Source organism: Terrapene carolina, unplaced genomic scaffold, assembly GCF_002925995.2.
Source record: "Terrapene carolina triunguis isolate 2854851 unplaced genomic scaffold, T_m_triunguis-2.0 Scaffold66, whole genome shotgun sequence".
NCBI lineage: Eukaryota > Metazoa > Chordata > Testudines > Emydidae > Terrapene > Terrapene triunguis.
The window spans coordinates 21530337-21548163 of NW_020664417.1; the positions used below are offsets into that span (position 1 = coordinate 21530337).

The following is a 17827-nucleotide window of genomic DNA, read 5'->3' on the forward strand; positions in this document are numbered from 1 at the left end:
AGTTTAGATATCTTTAAATAGTCTCCACATGTGAAATGTAAGAAAAGGAAACTAGGAATTAAAAGTGGATTGTGAACGGCAATCTATTATTGCTGTACTGCTATGGCAGTATACCTTGATTAAATGCAGAGCAAAGCTAAAGTAAAAACAAAACCATACCATGGTAACCTAACCTAACTGTCCTTGCAGACTGTGTTTATGTAGGTGCTGACCCTTTTAAGCTATTCTTCTGATTTAAAGAAAAACTTTGAAATTTTATAAAGCATAAAATAATGCTGTTTGATTCCCCCCACACACACACACGAAAGGCTATAAATTTGCCACCAGTTCTGTCCTGTGTGTTCTCCACAGAGCTTAGTCTAACAAGCCATAGGTGCAAATGTTGAGATCTTTTCCCAGCATCCATATCAAGTTCAAGTACAGAAGTTTAGCTCTTTGACTCCCACCTCCAAGTCACTTGTCAGTAAAAGGTTGGGCGATTTATTGACCACCTCTGGATGCATACTGTCAGTGCTGAAGGAAATATGAGGGAGGGTTGTCGCTACTGTTCTGGAGCTCATTGATAATGACATACCTGCCTCTGTCACCCATTACCCATACTACAAACTACTTAGACCTAACTGAAAAATCAATAGCCTACTTGCACTGGTTCCTGTGGCTGCCTCCTTTGATTGTCAGCTCCTGTCTAGGGTCAGCACTTACATGAAAGGGGCTGTGACTGCCTGATGCTTTCAGGACAACCTAACGATATGAAACTAGCCAACAGAACAGTAAATTCTGTCTCCCTGCCCTCCTCATCAATTAGGCTTTGACTAGGCTTGCCTGTAGAAACCTGACCTTTTAAGTTTAGGTGAATATGGACTAGCTGAACACACCAATGCCCTCAGCACTGAGCCAGGAAATCCACTGACAGGTTAAACAAAACAGAAGGTTGTAACTGTCATAATTTGCATTGCACTTTCACGCCAACAAGGGTGTTATCAGTAGGGGCAAGCCCTGGAACACACAACTCAAGCACCCCTAAGTCACCCTCCTCATAAATTTTCAAGTGAAGTGAGATAAAACATAAATTCACAAATGACCATGCAGTTCAAGTCCCACTTTCTTTCAAGTTAGCACTTTGGAAACCCACCAAGTGCATATAAACAATTCCCTGGATAGTCACATTGATACTCAAATGCCACTAATGATGAACTTCCACATAAATGACATATAAGTAAGTTATGCAACCACAACAGTTAAAAACCTCTAGGTTTTTGTTTTTCTTAATTATATATGTATATGCACCTATACATTTTACTTACACACATGAGTATATATGCATATATAATTTAAAAATCCCCAAAGAGCTCTTTAATGGTCATGGTTGAGTAATTTTTACTCATATGTTGGAAGTCCATCATTAGTGGTACACCTCTACCTCAATATAACGCTGTCCTCAGGAGCCAAAAAATCTTACCAGTATAGGTAAAACCGCATTATATCGAACTTGCTTTGATCCACCGGAGTGCGCAGCCCCGCCCCCCAGGAGCGCTGCTTTACCGCGTTATATCTGAATTAATGTTATATCGGGTCGCATTATATCGGGGTAAAGGGGTATTTGCATACCAATGTGACTAACACAGGATAGAGTTTAAATTTCAATACATTCTCTTTTCCTCCAAAGAATATTAAATATGAAGCAGAGAAATAAAAATTATGTAATCTTAGTTCTGAAATGACGATCTGAACTATTTCCGGTAAAGTTACATTAAGTGTCTTTAATAATTGCTTGTATGTAAATTAGAAAAATGTTAATACCTGAATGCCTGCTAAAACAATTGATTAAAAGCAAATGCGAATATTTGTAAACATTTTCTCTTAGGTGTTCCCTGATTACTATCAGTTTTCAAAAAAAAAAAAAAAATGTGGTGGCCAAGGTGTGTTCATTCTCAGTTAATTCCTTCCATTGATACTACCCATCTTTATATAAACACCAATAAGCCACAGAAAGGCCATATATGTATGTTAGGCTCCATTTATGGAAGTGGAATAATGGAACTTCTTCATACAACAAAAGGATGAGTCAGTTCAGCCTTTTATTTTAACTCCTGTGTATTCTAAAACTTAAAGAAGCACTCTGCTGAATAGCTATGACTAACACCTTTTAATGTAAAAATGAAACTGAATCTCCAAGATCTACATTAAGATTGCAAGAAATAACGTACTTGCTGCTTCTAACCCCTGTAACTTCTGCACCACCCTTTTTCTCCCCCAATAAAAGATTCAACACCACAAGTTGAAATAATTCCTTATTTAAATAAATGTTACAAATCCTGCTGACTGTTTGGCTTTCCAAAGTTAAGATCTAGCTGGTAACAGTCAAATACTTTTGTAAATTTTCTTCTGATCATCTTAACACAGGTCAGTCACCAAATGTAGGTTATATCATATGAGCTTTATTGAGGTTAATTTATAATAAAAAGGAAAACAGCTGAATATATGTTTCATTAAGTCCATAACCTCCAAACAATTACATAATTTTAATGCATGAATATTTTTAAAGCTTAATATTCGCAATGGTTCTAATACATAACAAAGCAAAGAAAGCACAGCTCTTTGCAACTATGTACACAGTTCTGTTAAATACAGTTAAACAAACAGTTACAATTAATACTGCATTCCAAACGAACTACAGAGCAAACACTGGTTAAAAATTGTAAACCTAATTGTGTCTGGATGGATCCCTTTAGAGACTTAATGTGATGATTAACTATGCATCTGGTAGCATGTCAAGTCCTTTTTGTGTGCCTATCTGATAGTGAAGTGAAAGGGCATGGACAGTGTCCAGTCCCAGCAAGCAAATCATTTGAAAGCAGTCATAGCCATAGATCAAAGATTTTTCACTCTATCCAGAGTCGATTTAAACCCACCACCCCAGCCCTGTGCTGCAGACAAAACCAGTTAGAAAATAAGAAAGGCTCCTTAGGATCCAAAGATAATAAAGGAAGATAGAAGTGAAAAATGCAGAAAAGAAACAGACGGGCAGAACCTTGATATCCATAGGCCAAGACAGCTGTTTTACATCCTAGTTTTACTTCAGATGGTTAAAGAAAAGGAAAAGTTTCCATCCTTTAGATCACCAAATATTATTTCAATTAGGCTATGCAGATGGCTTTTATACATTATTTGAGCCAATATAGTTTCCCCTTCCCCCGCTATAAGAAATGGCACATAACACTCTGCATATCAATTTTATCTCATTCATAAAGTTATAAAGAGAGCATTCTCTGTATTATCATACTCCAGTTCTTTTGAAACAAAATATGTATCTCAACAGGAAGTGCTACAACTTAATGCTCTCATTAGAAATAGCATGAAACAAAAACGATGTGATGATTTTATAAACAGCAATATTTTATATGAAAATAATTCTTTGGGAGGGCTGGGAAGTCAATATTTTGAGGTAAAATAAGCAAAAACTAAAGTAACTTTTCACTTTCTAACATTTAAACCATGTAATATCTGAACAGGGATGTTTTGTTTTGCTTTTGTAGTATTCTAGTTGTTAGACTGCTCAGGCCAGAAGCTTATAAAGAAATAGAATTTTTAGTCAAAGTTGTATATCTTCTATATTGTACGCTGATTTACAACGTCTTAAAAATAGCTTGTTGAATAGTGAAAAACAGTACATTTTAAGCACACAACACAAATGGGCAATAATATTACAGGGAAGAATTGGGCCCCCTAACTCTGTCTCTCATAAACTACATTATGGAAAATTATTTCATTATTTTAATCACAAGAATAGCTTTAGTCTATGTAGTAGTTTGGGAGGGAAGTACTTCATGCTATCTGTATTAATTGACCGAATATTTTCAAAATGTTCAACATACGTACATAAATTAGAAGCTTTTACTTTAAAAGGATCTGGAAATTGAAGCTGACAAATAGTTAAAGCTTTAGATTCAGAATTCTAGGTTGATTCAGAAGTAAAGAATGCTGCATCTCAGCCAGCTACATGAAGGTTCTGATCATAGAAATAAATCAATGTCCTACCATAAACCAAGCTGGGCTACTGTCTGTGGGTGTGAGCATCTGCACATACATATGTACATTTCTGTATGCATCAAAGATAATGGATGCAATCATCATACACAAATTGATAATGAGGAAAGCTAAGTCAAGATACACTCTAGTTGAAACAACCTTCTACTTATGCCATACCCATTTTACTCAGAAAACCCGTAAGTTACTTCCATGTTGAATTTTTTTTAAAGGATTCATTTTCATTTAATGGCATTTTAAGAACTGTGACCTAGAATATTTCTATATACCATGTACTTCAGCAATCTTTTTACAACTAATTTTAAATTACATACAATTCTAGTTCAAGTTGACAAAATCTTGGCATTATCCATGCTCTCATACTTCTATACATAAGTGGACATTATGATTAATCAGTTATTTTAAGAAAAAACAGCCAAAACTCTAAATATGGTTAATCCAATCAGATACGCGTGCGCACACACCCACACATCCAAAGAAAATAAGGCCGACAGGATGTTCTAACAATAATAAAATGTTATCAAAGTATTAGAAATGTTATTCTATAGTATATTTGTTTGACTTCTGGCAACCAAACTTTTGATTTTACCTGATAGCCAACTAAACCAAAGTTTAAACCAAAAAAGAACCTACTAGCCAAAGCAATCTTTTAAAGCTTAAAAAAAAAACATCACTACTCCTCATCAGAAATAATAAGCTACATTTAAAGTAGGCAGAAGTTATTGGGAACTATTAGCGGTATGACTCAATGTATGATTATTTGATGAACACCAGATTATGTAAAGCATCCTGTTTACATTTTAAGATTTGACAGCTAAGAACATATACTCAAAAAAGTTACTTTAAAAATATTCGGAAGCCACACCATCCACAAGTGTAACCTAATTAAGGTTTTATAGCCATTTATACATTATTTAACAAGCATATCTTCCAGTCTGTTTACAAAACAAGATTTACATATGTTCATTAAAGGTTGATGAGGTACATACATGATATCTGCAGTAATTAAACATCATTTGTTCTTCCACATAAAGAGTGCATTATAGTTAACTTAGTAAACACGTCCTTACAAGAGATCAGCAGATAATGAAACCAATCCACAATTGTAAAAGGGAGATGCACGCTGTATTCTCTAGAATGTAAACAGGATTATAACTGTCAGACCCACAGAAGTATTTACTATAACTATTAGCTTGGTTTTGCTGTAGAGAAACACAATATGCACTACTGAATCATTTCTTTTTAAATCCATACATTCCCTGCAGCAGTTCAAGCTCCATCAGCAGTGCAGGAATGTATGAAAATGACAGGCAAAGGGCATTAGTTCCTTTCCCATACTGTTCTTCTATAAATGGAAGCACAGAGTTCTTCTGCAAAGCACTTTAATCGGAGAATGTTTGGAGCCAGATCTTCAGCAAAATATAAAATGATCAGAAAATTAAGTTCTACGAGCAAGTCAATTATTGTATTTTCCCCAAAACTGGTTTCTTTCTACCAAAGGATGGACAGGAAATCCAAAGCCATTACCTATCAAAAAACTGGAATATATCCACAGAGCATCATCTAGTGAAATGCCAGTTGGTCTAGAATGGGGTGTGTGTGTGTGTGTGTTTTTCACACTCCACACACAAAACACATACTTCTCATCCCTCTCGTGACCACCAGTTTCTGCCTCTTTTTGTTTTTTTACGTCAGAAAGAGTTTCATAATCCCATGTCAATGTCTTCACTTAAAATTAAACACTCCATTAGTTTTGTATTAAGTAAACTTGTAAATAAATTGTTTAGAAATAGAAAGCCTTTTGATATATGTAAGCTATGCTATTTTAATAAACTGACTAGTCAAACAAAAATAAGCACATTAAATCATAATCCAATAAAAAGTTGGATGGGTTACCAGTTCTGCGTTCTAGTTATTTTTCTCTACTGTAAGAATGATCTCGCAGTTTCTTCTGCTCTATAAAAAACAACTTCACATTTGTAAATAATGCATATCCTCCCACAGAATACGTTTAGACAAATATATTTAAATACACAAAGGTTTTGTTTGTTTTTAAGTTTAAGCACATTATAACATTGTCATGGTTATTAGAAATGTTAAAACTGTATATACCATTTACATGTCTACAGGGAGGGAGAGCAAAGAAAAGAGCATACGTTCCCCAAACAAAGTCCCCTTTCCAATATCCCTCACAGAAGCTCCTGCTAGCCAAACACTATTGCTCCAGGCAGCAGCATGCTGATGTTGGCACTGCCTAAACCAAACAAACACGATGTTTAACAGTCAAATAAAATGTCCCGCAGCCTCCCTAATGAATTTGTCAAGGACCATCAGATCACCCCCTCCCCTGCCTCATTAACTCAAGTATGATGAGACGGATTATAACGAGAGAATACAGATCAATCCGTCTGAAGACTTCAAGTGGCTTTTAGCCTTGAGAGTTTCTCTCTCAGGCACATACACTCGGTCCTTTTAATAGAATACAGTATCTCCTGCTCTTCAAGGGGCTGCCACTTCGTTTTATACATCATCAAGGAGCTGCTGATGGACTTCTGTACTAACATACATAAAAGCAGAGGTGACAAGGGCTCTTCAATTACAGCCTCCTCGGATACTGTTTCCCCCTTCAATTATTCATTCCCGGGAAGAGCAAATTCCGCCACAGATAAAGCTGCTCTTAATGCAATGCGGCCGCAAACGCAAAGACACAGGAGAAAGGGATTTCACGTGCATTATTTGCTGGAAGTGTTTAAGTTTATTGCTCAAATGATGTTTCTAATTAGTGCTAGAGCAATAAATTAAAGTCGGCTTTTGTTTAACTGATTTATTATTTACTAGAGCTTCGACCCCAGACAGGGAAATTGGTAATGAATTGTTTTTAAATCAAAACACTAGTAACCTTTTATCATCCGTCACCTTAAAAAGTAAGGGGAGACGGGGGAAATCGCTGGCTTCTTTTAACCTTAAAATCTAGAAGTGCCTTTCACTCCCGCAACCCTGGGGCGACCTGATGGCATTGTCACGTCTCCCGTACACTCGACACATGAACCATTAATTTCTGGGCTACAAAATCCCTGCAAGAGGTCAGGGCTGGAATTCTGAGGCGCCTACCCAAGCAGCCAAAGCTTATGGAATCAGGATGCAAAGCTATGCGACGGAATGGGGCGGAAAAGGAACATGAGAACCGGCTACTGGAAAACCCGGTGTGATAACTAAGAAATCGACAAACTGCTTAGGAAAGACATTTGTTTGTTAAATGGATTTCTTAACGCTCCTTTCATTTATTAGGAATAGGAGCAGAAGCCCACGGGGTGCGGCCGAACTATGTGTGGGGTCCTCTAAAATTCACCCCACTAATAAAAAAAAGCCACAGGGTAACCTGAGAAACAAAGCGACATCCTCTCATATTCTTCCCTCCCCCTCACCCCTCGCCCTGCCCAACAATTACTCACTGCTAGGTAATTAACATGATATGCCTTACGTCAGGATGAGTTAAAGAAAAAATGTACTGATTTGTAAAGTCCTTTATTATTTTTTATTAGTAAACTACATTTTCCATCAGGACTACGGACTCCAGATCGTGGATTTGGCTCTTTGGTGTCAACTACCCAAGCTTCAGAGTGGAGAATTACTTTCTTATATGTGAACACACAACTACTACCGGGAGTCATCGAAAACGCCAAAGAAATTTCTTCATCCGAGTTCTATGACTTGTTTTCTATAACCTGCCCAACATTTCTTTCTTTCCTGGAAGTTACACTGCTAGACACCTTTATTGGGTTTGTTTCAGATCCAAAAAAATCTTTAATCCGTGCAGTGTGAGGAGGATCGGGTGGAGAAGGGGGGAACACATGATTGAAGCACCTGGTAAGCTCCCCCGTAGCAAAAAGCATCTCCGTGCCCGAATCCCATTTATCCAGTCACCATCATGGAAGAACAGAGATTCCGCACCCAAAAACTTCCTGAAATACGTGGAATTGGTGATGATGGAGACGGTGCCTACAACTACCACAAGCAGCGTGATCCTGCTGCTTTCGGGCAATAAAAAGATGATTTATCCTGGGAGAAGAGGTTGTAACCAGTACCAGAGCAGGGCACATTATACATATTTTATACAATAGGTTTATTATCGTTCACAGACATGTTCCTAATTTAAATACACGCGAAAAACAGACGGATGATATTTCATTTTATTAAATCTCAGTCTCTGTATTCTAAAAAAGAAACAGATAAACCAAAAGAACCAAAGAACGACAAAACTTCAACGTTTAAGAATTTTTAAATTGAGAATCCTAAGTGACCAGGTTCAATATGTATGGTCTATCTAAGCTTCCAGAAATATAGGAAGAATAAGGCAACGAATTTTGACGTAATCTTTAAAATATTTGAGAAACGTCTGGAGATAAACAGAATCTCCTTTTCTCACATAAACGTTAAAGTTCAAGGCAAAGACTTGATTTGCGTGCTGATTATTTATAGGTTCAATGTAAACTGCAGCTCAGTAGTGTAAGAGATCTTGATTTGCACAGTACTAAGTAGGGTGTATAAAGTAGGAGTTCGTTAAGACAACATATCTAAATATCACACAAAGAACACATAATATTAAACAGAATTATTGTACTTCAAAAATAAGATTAAAGTAATAGAAATATTTTTATTTTAGCTACTTCTCCATTGATTATATTGATATTAGTTGGCGTTTCTGTACTCTAATATAAAATAAACTGCATATACATAACTTCGTAACTATAATTTTATGTATATTTGACTTGGACAAAATACAAACTTTCGCAAAAATATAGTAAGCTTCAATTTCAGATAGTTCAATGCTGCTATTTAGAAGGGGGACAGAGCTTTATTGCACAAGATTTATCTAAATTAATCTGACGAGGAGTAGTAAAACAAGGTGTACTATTCTGTTCCAATGACAGTCTCACTTTCACTGCTGCAGACCAGCGTTAGTGGAAGATTTATGTTTGCAGCAAAGTACCACAAGTCGCCCTCGCCCCTTCCTCAAAAGACACCAGCATTACTGCTACTTCTCCTTGCAACAACCGGGTGGAAAAGCAAACTTGATTTCCCCCCCATCAGGCTTCCAAGTAAAAGTTATTCAGCTCATAGGCAGTTCGTTGCATCTTTTTCTTGCACGACGTTGTAGGACGCATACACAGACTGCACACCTTTCTGAATCAATGCCACTCTCCCCCCAGTATTTAATTCCCGCCAACTCCAACACCGAGTAACTCATATAGACCATACTCTTTTTCCTCTATCCTTCTATTGATGGGGAGGCGGGTGTGTGTTTGTTTGTGCGCGCGCTTCTGTGCATGTTCCTTAATATCTCCTCTTCCCTCCCTCCTCCCCATATGCAGTAGCAGCGGTTTCCCTGCATCCAACATGCACATAGCCTGCCTCGGTGATTGGCTGCCCCTCTGACAGCTCAGAAGGCGATTGTAGGAGCTGGAACTCCACCCCTTCGGCAGGGCCCTGGGACCATTCATAAACTAAACAACACTCCCGCAAATCCAGAGACACACACACATACAGAGGAGGAGAGGCGCAGAAAGTGAGAGTCTCTACGTGCAATTTCAAGGGTTGAGGGGGAGGAGGAGAAATCCTGGGCACCCCTCCCTGCTCAAACAGTCTATGCAAAAAAATATATTGATATAGATATATATATAAAACTAAAGAACAGGAATGAATGATCACAGACCAATGGCAGCAGTCTACGCCTGAAGACAGAGAAAGCCAGAACCGGGTTCAGTCAACGCCTCCAGCAGGAAGAAGGAAATCAACAACATCCCTTGACAGTCGGCGAGAGACGCAGCCAAACTCATGCACATCTCTGATGGTGCCATGGTCTGAGAGTTTTCCCTCTTCCGCTCTTGGCATTTCTCGCATTCTTCTTTTATTGCGTGCGGTTTTCAACTTCGCCACTGCTCTGCTGTGCTGTGGAGACCCGCTGCGAGTCCCGGAGAGAAGTTTTTAAATGAACTGTTGAACTATTTGCGTGTGGGAGGGTGGGTGGCAGCGCGCAGAGGCTGCATACAACACGCCCCCCCCCCTCCGCACACCGAAAAGGCGGCACATCAAACTTTGCACTTCAGAGATTTCCCCTCGGTCACCCGCATCGCCCCATTCCCGTCGGCTGACAGTTGCATGGTTCTTGTTTTTTTTTAAATCACCACCATCACCCACTATTTTCTTTACTTGTGTTTGGGGCAGAGGGGCCGAGTGCGTGCGTGTGGCGGGGGTTGGGGAGCTGCAACTTGGCGGGTGCCCTGTGCAAAGCTGCAGTCACCGCTAAAGCATTGGATCCCTCAACGTACTGCGAGAGCCCGGTCTATAGCCCGGACCTGTGCCCCAACATGATCGCCGCCCAGGCCAAGCTGGTGTACCAGCTCAACAAATACTACACGGAGCGCTGCCAGGCCCGCAAGGCGGCCATCGCCAAGACCATCCGGGAGGTGTGCAAGGTGGTGTCAGACGTGCTGAAGGAGGTAGAGGTGCAGGAGCCCCGCTTCATCAGCTCGCTGAGCGAGATCGATGCCCGCTACGAGGGGCTGGAGGTGATCTCGCCCACCGAGTTCGAGGTGGTGCTCTACCTCAACCAGATGGGCGTCTTCAACTTCGTGGACGACGGCTCCCTGCCCGGCTGCGCGGTGCTCAAGCTGAGCGACGGCCGCAAGCGCAGCATGTCGCTCTGGGTGGAGTTCATCACCGCCTCGGGCTACCTGTCGGCCCGCAAGATCCGCTCCCGCTTCCAGACCCTAGTGGCCCAAGCCGTGGACAAGTGCAGCTACCGGGACGTGGTGAAGATGATCGCGGACACCAGCGAGGTGAAGCTCCGCATCCGGGAGCGCTACGTGGTGCAAATCACGCCCGCCTTCAAGTGCACCGGGATCTGGCCGCGCAGCGCTGCGCAGTGGCCCATGCCCCACATCCCCTGGCCCGGCCCCAACAGGGTGGCCGAGGTGAAGGCGGAAGGCTTCAACCTGCTCTCCAAGGAGTGCTACTCGCTGACCGGCAAGCAGAGCTCCGCCGAGAGCGACGCCTGGGTGCTGCAGTTCGGCGAGGCCGAGAATCGGTTGCTGATGGGCGGCTGCAGGAACAAGTGCCTATCGGTGCTGAAGACCCTCCGGGACCGGCACCTGGAGCTGCCCGGCCAGCCGCTCAACAACTACCACATGAAGACTCTGCTGCTGTACGAGTGCGAGAAACACCCCCGGGAGACCGACTGGGATGAGGCGTGCCTGGGGGACCGGCTGAACGGGATCCTTCTGCAGCTCATCTCCTGCCTGCAGTGCCGGCGCTGCCCCCACTACTTCCTGCCCAACCTAGACCTCTTTCAGGGCAAACCGCACTCAGCCCTGGAAAGCGCTGCCAAACAGACCTGGAGGCTAGCCAGGGAGATCCTCACTAATCCCAAAAGCCTGGACAAACTATAGGGTTAACAACACAGTGATAAACCCATTTAAAAACTTTTATTTAAACAAAGCAGCTGCAACAAAAGAGGCGGCGAAACAAACTTCCAAAACCCCACCTGCAGTTAAGCATTTAAAAACTCTCAGACATTTACAAAGCCAAAACGATCACCTCGTTGCACGAGAAGAGACTCCCCTTCCCCCTTTTTTCTTCCAATGTGAATTTTTTAAAAGTCACACAAAGAAGCGATCGGACTTTCCATCATCCAAACGAAACGCAAGGTACATTTTCAAATAAATGTATAGTCATTCTTTTCTTATTCTTTTTGTTTGCCTGAATGTTGTCACCAAGTGAAAAAATTATTTAACTATATGTAAAAAGTTCTCTTTAAAAAAAGTTTTACTGATGTTAAATGTATTTCAGTGCCAAGGTCAGACTGTGCCCCATATTGAATTGTTGAAAACAGTAATAAAAATATTACTTTAACTTTACATTGACTTTTTTGTGAATTGTTCTTAAATTCAGGCAAGTAGAGAGATTTTTCTCGGCTTTCAGAGAAAAAAGGATTAAAACAAAAATAAATGGCAGACTAATCACAATATTGAACTGGTGCTTTATCTATAAATTCATCAGCGTTTTCTAAAGTTTATTTCAATTATTTTCAATTAAAATAGAAATAGACTGTACTTAATGAAAAAATAATTCCCATTCATTCTTTGGTTGCTTTGCTTTCTGTCACTTGAAACTTACTCTCTAAAAGTTTTAGGAATATATGCACCATCACATAGCATTTCGGCACAGTTTTGACAGAACTAGGGCGGAGTGTTTCTATAATATAATCCTTAAAATATCTTTATTGTTTTTAATTTAGTTGGTGAAACATCACAATCCGTTCCTATTTTGTCCTGTAAAAATACATAGATATTTGCTTTATTAAATAAGGGTTATTCAACGATCAGTTTTACTTTGAAATGAAAAAAGTATAAATCTTCTCTGAATAATAAACAAGCTTAAATGCAACTATTAAATTTTTTCTAACAAATATTTGTTTTCTCTGGTTTTTAAGTATAGCATAGAACTGCAACACAGCAGCACTGCGCACAGGGCATACACCGGAAAGGGGAAAACGTGCTCTTTTAAAAGAAACCAACCAATTTTATGTTCAAACATCTCGATCCTTTATATTTGGGTTGTTTTTTGTTTGTTTGTTTTTGTTTTTTCAAACGAATGCTAGCTGATTTGCCCCTAATTTTCGGCTATAGTGTTTTGCTCCAAGTTTTCTAAGGAAGGTTTACATTTCTAAAACTTTACTGGGAGATTTTTTTATTATTAATTTTTATTATTTGCTTTAACGTCCCGAAATATTTTGAAGCTGGTTTGGAGCATTTCAAATTCCTTTTCATGCCCTTTCAGGCCGATGCAAAATCTTGTTCCAAAGAACTACTTCCGCTTCTCTGTGGACGATCCGGAAAGAAATAGCCTTTAAAGTTTCAGTTGGTTTTGTTTTTAAATAAAAAGAATTTTAAAACAACTTAAAAGGTAACTATAAAGTAAAACTGAAACCACTTCGAAAACAATTGTCTAGTTTACGTCGTGATCACAGCGGAATACACATAATGACGCTATAAAATGCTTATATAAAATCGTCTTTAATTTCTACCTGCAAATTTACTCATGCATACTCTCACCAGCTCAAATTATGGAAAAGCAAAGCTTCTGGGATTGTAAAGTCTTAAAATGTTTCATTGGCTTTAAAAAAAAAAATCCAACAGAAGCAGACAGCTTTTCTGAGCATTGAACCTGGCTCACCTGACAAAATGGGTTTAACTCAGTGCTTGTAGGACTACTGTGTCCTTGTACAAACAATCCTGGAGTAACAATATAAACTCTGATCTTATCACTACTGATATTATCTCCACTGCAGGTTTTGCTTCAAAAACTTGTCACAATGTTTTCTTTCCCAGTAGGTCAGACAAATATACATGGAAGTTGAATGTATCAAACAGATAAAGACTCGTTAATTAAACAGGCATTCTAAGAAAATGCAGAATTGGGATTTTTAAGGGCATATTCTACAAAACTCTGGCTACAGATATCAATCTATGGTAATATGGAGTGGGGGCAGGGAAAGTGTCAATGATCAAAGGAAAGTTAAATTGTATCTGTGTTTGTCTTTAAAACAAAAGCATTAGAGGATTAGTATTTAGACCACTACACAATGGGAATCAAGGAGCGTCTTTAAAAAAAACAAAACTGAATTCCACCCGCTAACTCTCCCCCCCCCCAAAAAAAAATCCCCCAGGCTAACTCAAAACACCAACAGACTGCCTTTCTTATAGGAATCCAAGTCTCCCTGTTACAGATTTACAAGTACAATTGGTCTAGAATGCCCATTCACACTTTGTGAGAACAACCACACATCCAGAGAGAAAGCAGATTAAACTAAGGGTAGTCCCTGTAAGTGAAACAGGGTGCAGTGGTGAATGTTCCAAACTGTACTAAATGATCCTACATGCTAAACATGGAACAATGCAAAACAGTGGAGCCACATGATTTTCTTTTTTCACATACAAAAACGGAATCAGTACATTTTTTGAACTAAGACTCTGAAGATGTTAGATGACATTGCAAGTACACTGACACATTAATGCTAACTATGTGGTTTTGCATTTAATATTGATATCATTTTTTGCCAAACAAAAGAGTGTATTTTAAAAGATAATTACTCACAACACAGGCAAAGATTTCAAAGGTTTACAAATTTCTTCATAATATTGTAAACTGTTTCAAAGATATTTTGGCACAACCAAAGATCTGAAAAGTTAATTTACTGTACCCATTCATAGTTCCAGTTATCTGCACGCCACCCCACATAAATGTTTTAATACATAGATATGGTAAAATCCATTAACTCTTTCCATGTTTATAATACAATAAGAGCATGTGTGTAGTAAGAAGCCCACACATCTGTTACTATTTTTTAATATTATGAGGATCATTCAAATGCAATCTTTATAGTGCTAATTTCATACTGTGAGAGAAAGTTAAGCCCTCAAACTGAATTTTACTGCAAAGTGAATCTAATTTTAAACAAAAAATTGCTAATCAGGTAATTAACTCAGGTAACTCAAGTTTACTTATATTAACAAGGCTAGTCATAAATACATTTTAAAGGGGAAATAACATTTTCTTGATTATGATAAATACAATGCACTGTAAAATCTGCTATATAATAATGGAAAACAGAAGCACTGCAAAATAAAGAGGGCAGCGAGCAGACTATTATGTTATATTGGCATTACATTAAAAAAACAGGAAAGTAAAACAAAGGATTCAGCTAGCAGTTTTGTTGAACTTTCTAGTGTTCACACAGGCCTTGTGATCCAAGATGTCTTTATTTAGGATGCCTCCCTGGAGCTTTATTTCAACAAGCTAATTAACATCTGAGCTGGATTTGTCCCCTCCACTTAAATGAACTTTGCTAATGCACATAGTCACAAACTTAGAAAAACAGGAATATTTGTGACCTATGGGGTAATGGAGGTTGGATAGAGAATTAATGGTCATGTAATTTGTCACCAGAGAGTGAAGGTCAACAATCTCTTACCTTGGGGTCGATTTTCTTAAAACTGGGATCTTCTTCATCTACCTCAAAGCAGAGTTCAGAAGAGGTGATGGAAAGAGTGCCCTTCACTATTACAGAGGGGGCCACAAGCTGTGCTGGTGTGCACAGGCTAACTGGACCTGCCAAAGGAGCAAAACACCAATAATCAAAACATCCAAACAGATTACACAACCTTGCACAGAAACAAGCGTAAGTTATTTGTTTTCTAACCTCAAAATACAAGGTAAAAAGCACCAGAAATCTTAGTTTAAAAAAGCAAACTGTTACTCCAGAAAGTACATGTCACAGACTTGCGGCCTCTCTTCATTGCCAAACACTAAAGCAGCTACAGCTGCAATTGATGCGTAAGCCAGATAGGTGGTTTTATTGTTAGATCATCTAGTTTTATTCTGACAGATTTCAGTTTTGAAACCATAGCCATATACCTCCTGGTCTAAATAATACAGTAAGTGAAGACTTGAAATCTTAATTTCAAATGTGTGCAATAAGAACTTAATGGGTTTCAATAAAATTCTAAAAAGATGAACACAGCAGTCTGGGTTCAAAATTGTCTGACTTAACCTTGTAAATGCGTTCCCACCCATGAATGCTGGAAATCTATTGTTAAAATTAAATAGTAAATACTAGGAATTGTAAAGTACAATGTTTTTAACATGCTTTCCATTCCACTGTTAAATACTGTTCAAGGATTCCAGATAGTGTTAGTGTAGCTTGGGGACTGTGGGAGTAAACAGCTGGAGGGTTGGTTTCCAACTGAATGCATTTTTACTGGAATAATCACATCTCCACAGGGCTTATCACAGAGACAAATCAGACTACTAGTAAAACAATAGGCTCAGCACAGATATGACAACACACAACCTATTATACAAGAGAACACATACAAGGGGAAAACAGGTTAGATTTGTTATCCAATTGATTAAAAGAGAGGGAAATTAAGTTACTTTGTGGCAGCATTGTCATAAATCTTTGAAAAAAAATTGAAAATATGAGAGTGACACGTACAATTTTGAATTAATAAAGTGTCTATAAATGAGGTACACACGTTCAGGTAATCAATGGGTGAATAACTGCCAAAAAACTCAGATGAATTGTCATTTCCATCGATTGTTAGGAGGATGATGGTCTTTAATTTCGCATCAATCTTAATGTGTGCCAGTAGGACAATAGCAGAGATGCTCTGCTGAGATCAGTGCAGCTTTGCCCTCTATTCCCAATGTACAAATACATTGTGTTTGCAGATGGGCATCAGATAGTTGCAGAACTGCCGTGATTTCCCAAAGCTCATCCCCACAAATGGTTGAAATAAGCAGCTATGTGTTCTTTGGCTGTCTCCCTTTGCCCTCTGTACATTAGCATGTAATCCAGAGGAGAAATAACATTTTTTCAATCACTCTCAGACATTCAATTACAGGGCGAGCAGACAGCTGCAGAAGCTGGGGCAACCCAGGTCCCGTAGAAGACCCTTGACAATTTCCACTTCATTTCTAACCCACACCACTTTATTAGTGAGGATTACTTCTTAATCCTATTGCCATTGTCAAGATTAAATAATTAAACTCCCCTTTCACCTCTATTACAGTATGAATGTATTACTAGAAGCAACCAATGCATAATAAAAGAGAAGAAAATGGTCAGAAGGCTGTTGAGGAGGAGACCATCAACAGACAGGAACAGATTCCATTAAAAAAACTGCATTATGCTCCAATTACTTCTATTTTATATCACCGATTAGTATATGGCCTTAACATCAGGCTATATTTTCAATGTTCTAAAAAATAAAAGTGGCATGTAGTTCAGACAATTGGTAAATGAATTGCCAAATACAATTTCCAATTACTTCACATAGTATCGGCTTCCATTTTGATAACCTTATTTGCTTCCTAGTGAGTCAGAATTTAACTGGAGGACATTCTTCTGTAAATTTAATGGATGTGGATTATGAGCACACATAGAAATCCACATGTAAAGTGGAATGGTGCAAAGGACTTCGAGTTTTCACGTAAGCCTGTGTTACTCTTCTAAAAATGGAGCTAAATTAGAAGTTATAGTCCCTGAATATGGAGCTATTGTTTACCATTTAAACATGACAAGTAAAAGAAGCAGGTTTATGCCATTTTGATTGCAAACTCTAACAAAGAGACTTGCATCCAACACAGTAAAAGTAATCAAGTTAGTGATACTGACCATTTTCAGGGGAAAAAAAGACATCAGCTATGAAGATACTTTTGGGGGAAAGGGACTGAGGAGAAAGGTTAGAAGAGTTGAACTCTTAGTGCAGTAAACAGACCCTTCAACAAAAGAGAAGTGACTGATATATTTTTATGACTCAAAAATAAAACCATCTAAAGCCTCCAATTATAAATAACATAAAATTGCCCATTAGCCACAGTGTTTTGAGCACGTAGTCTAGTCAGAAGTAGAAAAAGGGAGCTCTTGTTAATGAAAAAGGCTACTTTTCTACATATGCTTTCTTAGGAAAATGCAAAAAAAAAAAATCTCCCGGGGTGAAAACAATAGGGTTATAAAAGCCGCAGAAGGAAAATTCACTAGTGTGCTAAAGCTGAGTCTCAAACCCTGAGGTGCACAGAAAATTATCTTTCATTAACTCAATTATGGGAAAGAACAATCTATCACTGTCTATCCCAAAAGATTACTCACTGCAGAAAAGCATGAAAATAGAGCTAAATGGGTAAGGAAACTGAGGAGCTGGGGAGCAAATAGTTGAAG

General features: G+C 38.8%; 2 protein-coding genes across 2 annotated transcripts in view; one reads left to right on the forward strand and one right to left on the reverse strand.

Annotated features, from left to right (window-relative positions):
* LRBA (LPS responsive beige-like anchor protein) overlaps positions 1–17827 on the reverse strand; it is a 558096-nt gene that overhangs the window by 229926 nt on the left and 310343 nt on the right. Inside the window, exon 40 of the mRNA XM_024207579.3 lies at positions 15080–15216. Coding sequence (XP_024063347.2) covers positions 15080–15216 — 137 coding nt within the window. The remainder of the gene's footprint in view (positions 1–15079; positions 15217–17827) is intronic.
* Positions 10416–11495, forward strand: MAB21L2 (mab-21 like 2). The gene has a single exon (XM_024207581.2). The coding sequence runs from the start codon at positions 10416–10418 to the stop codon at positions 11493–11495; it is 1080 nt and encodes a 359-aa protein (XP_024063349.1).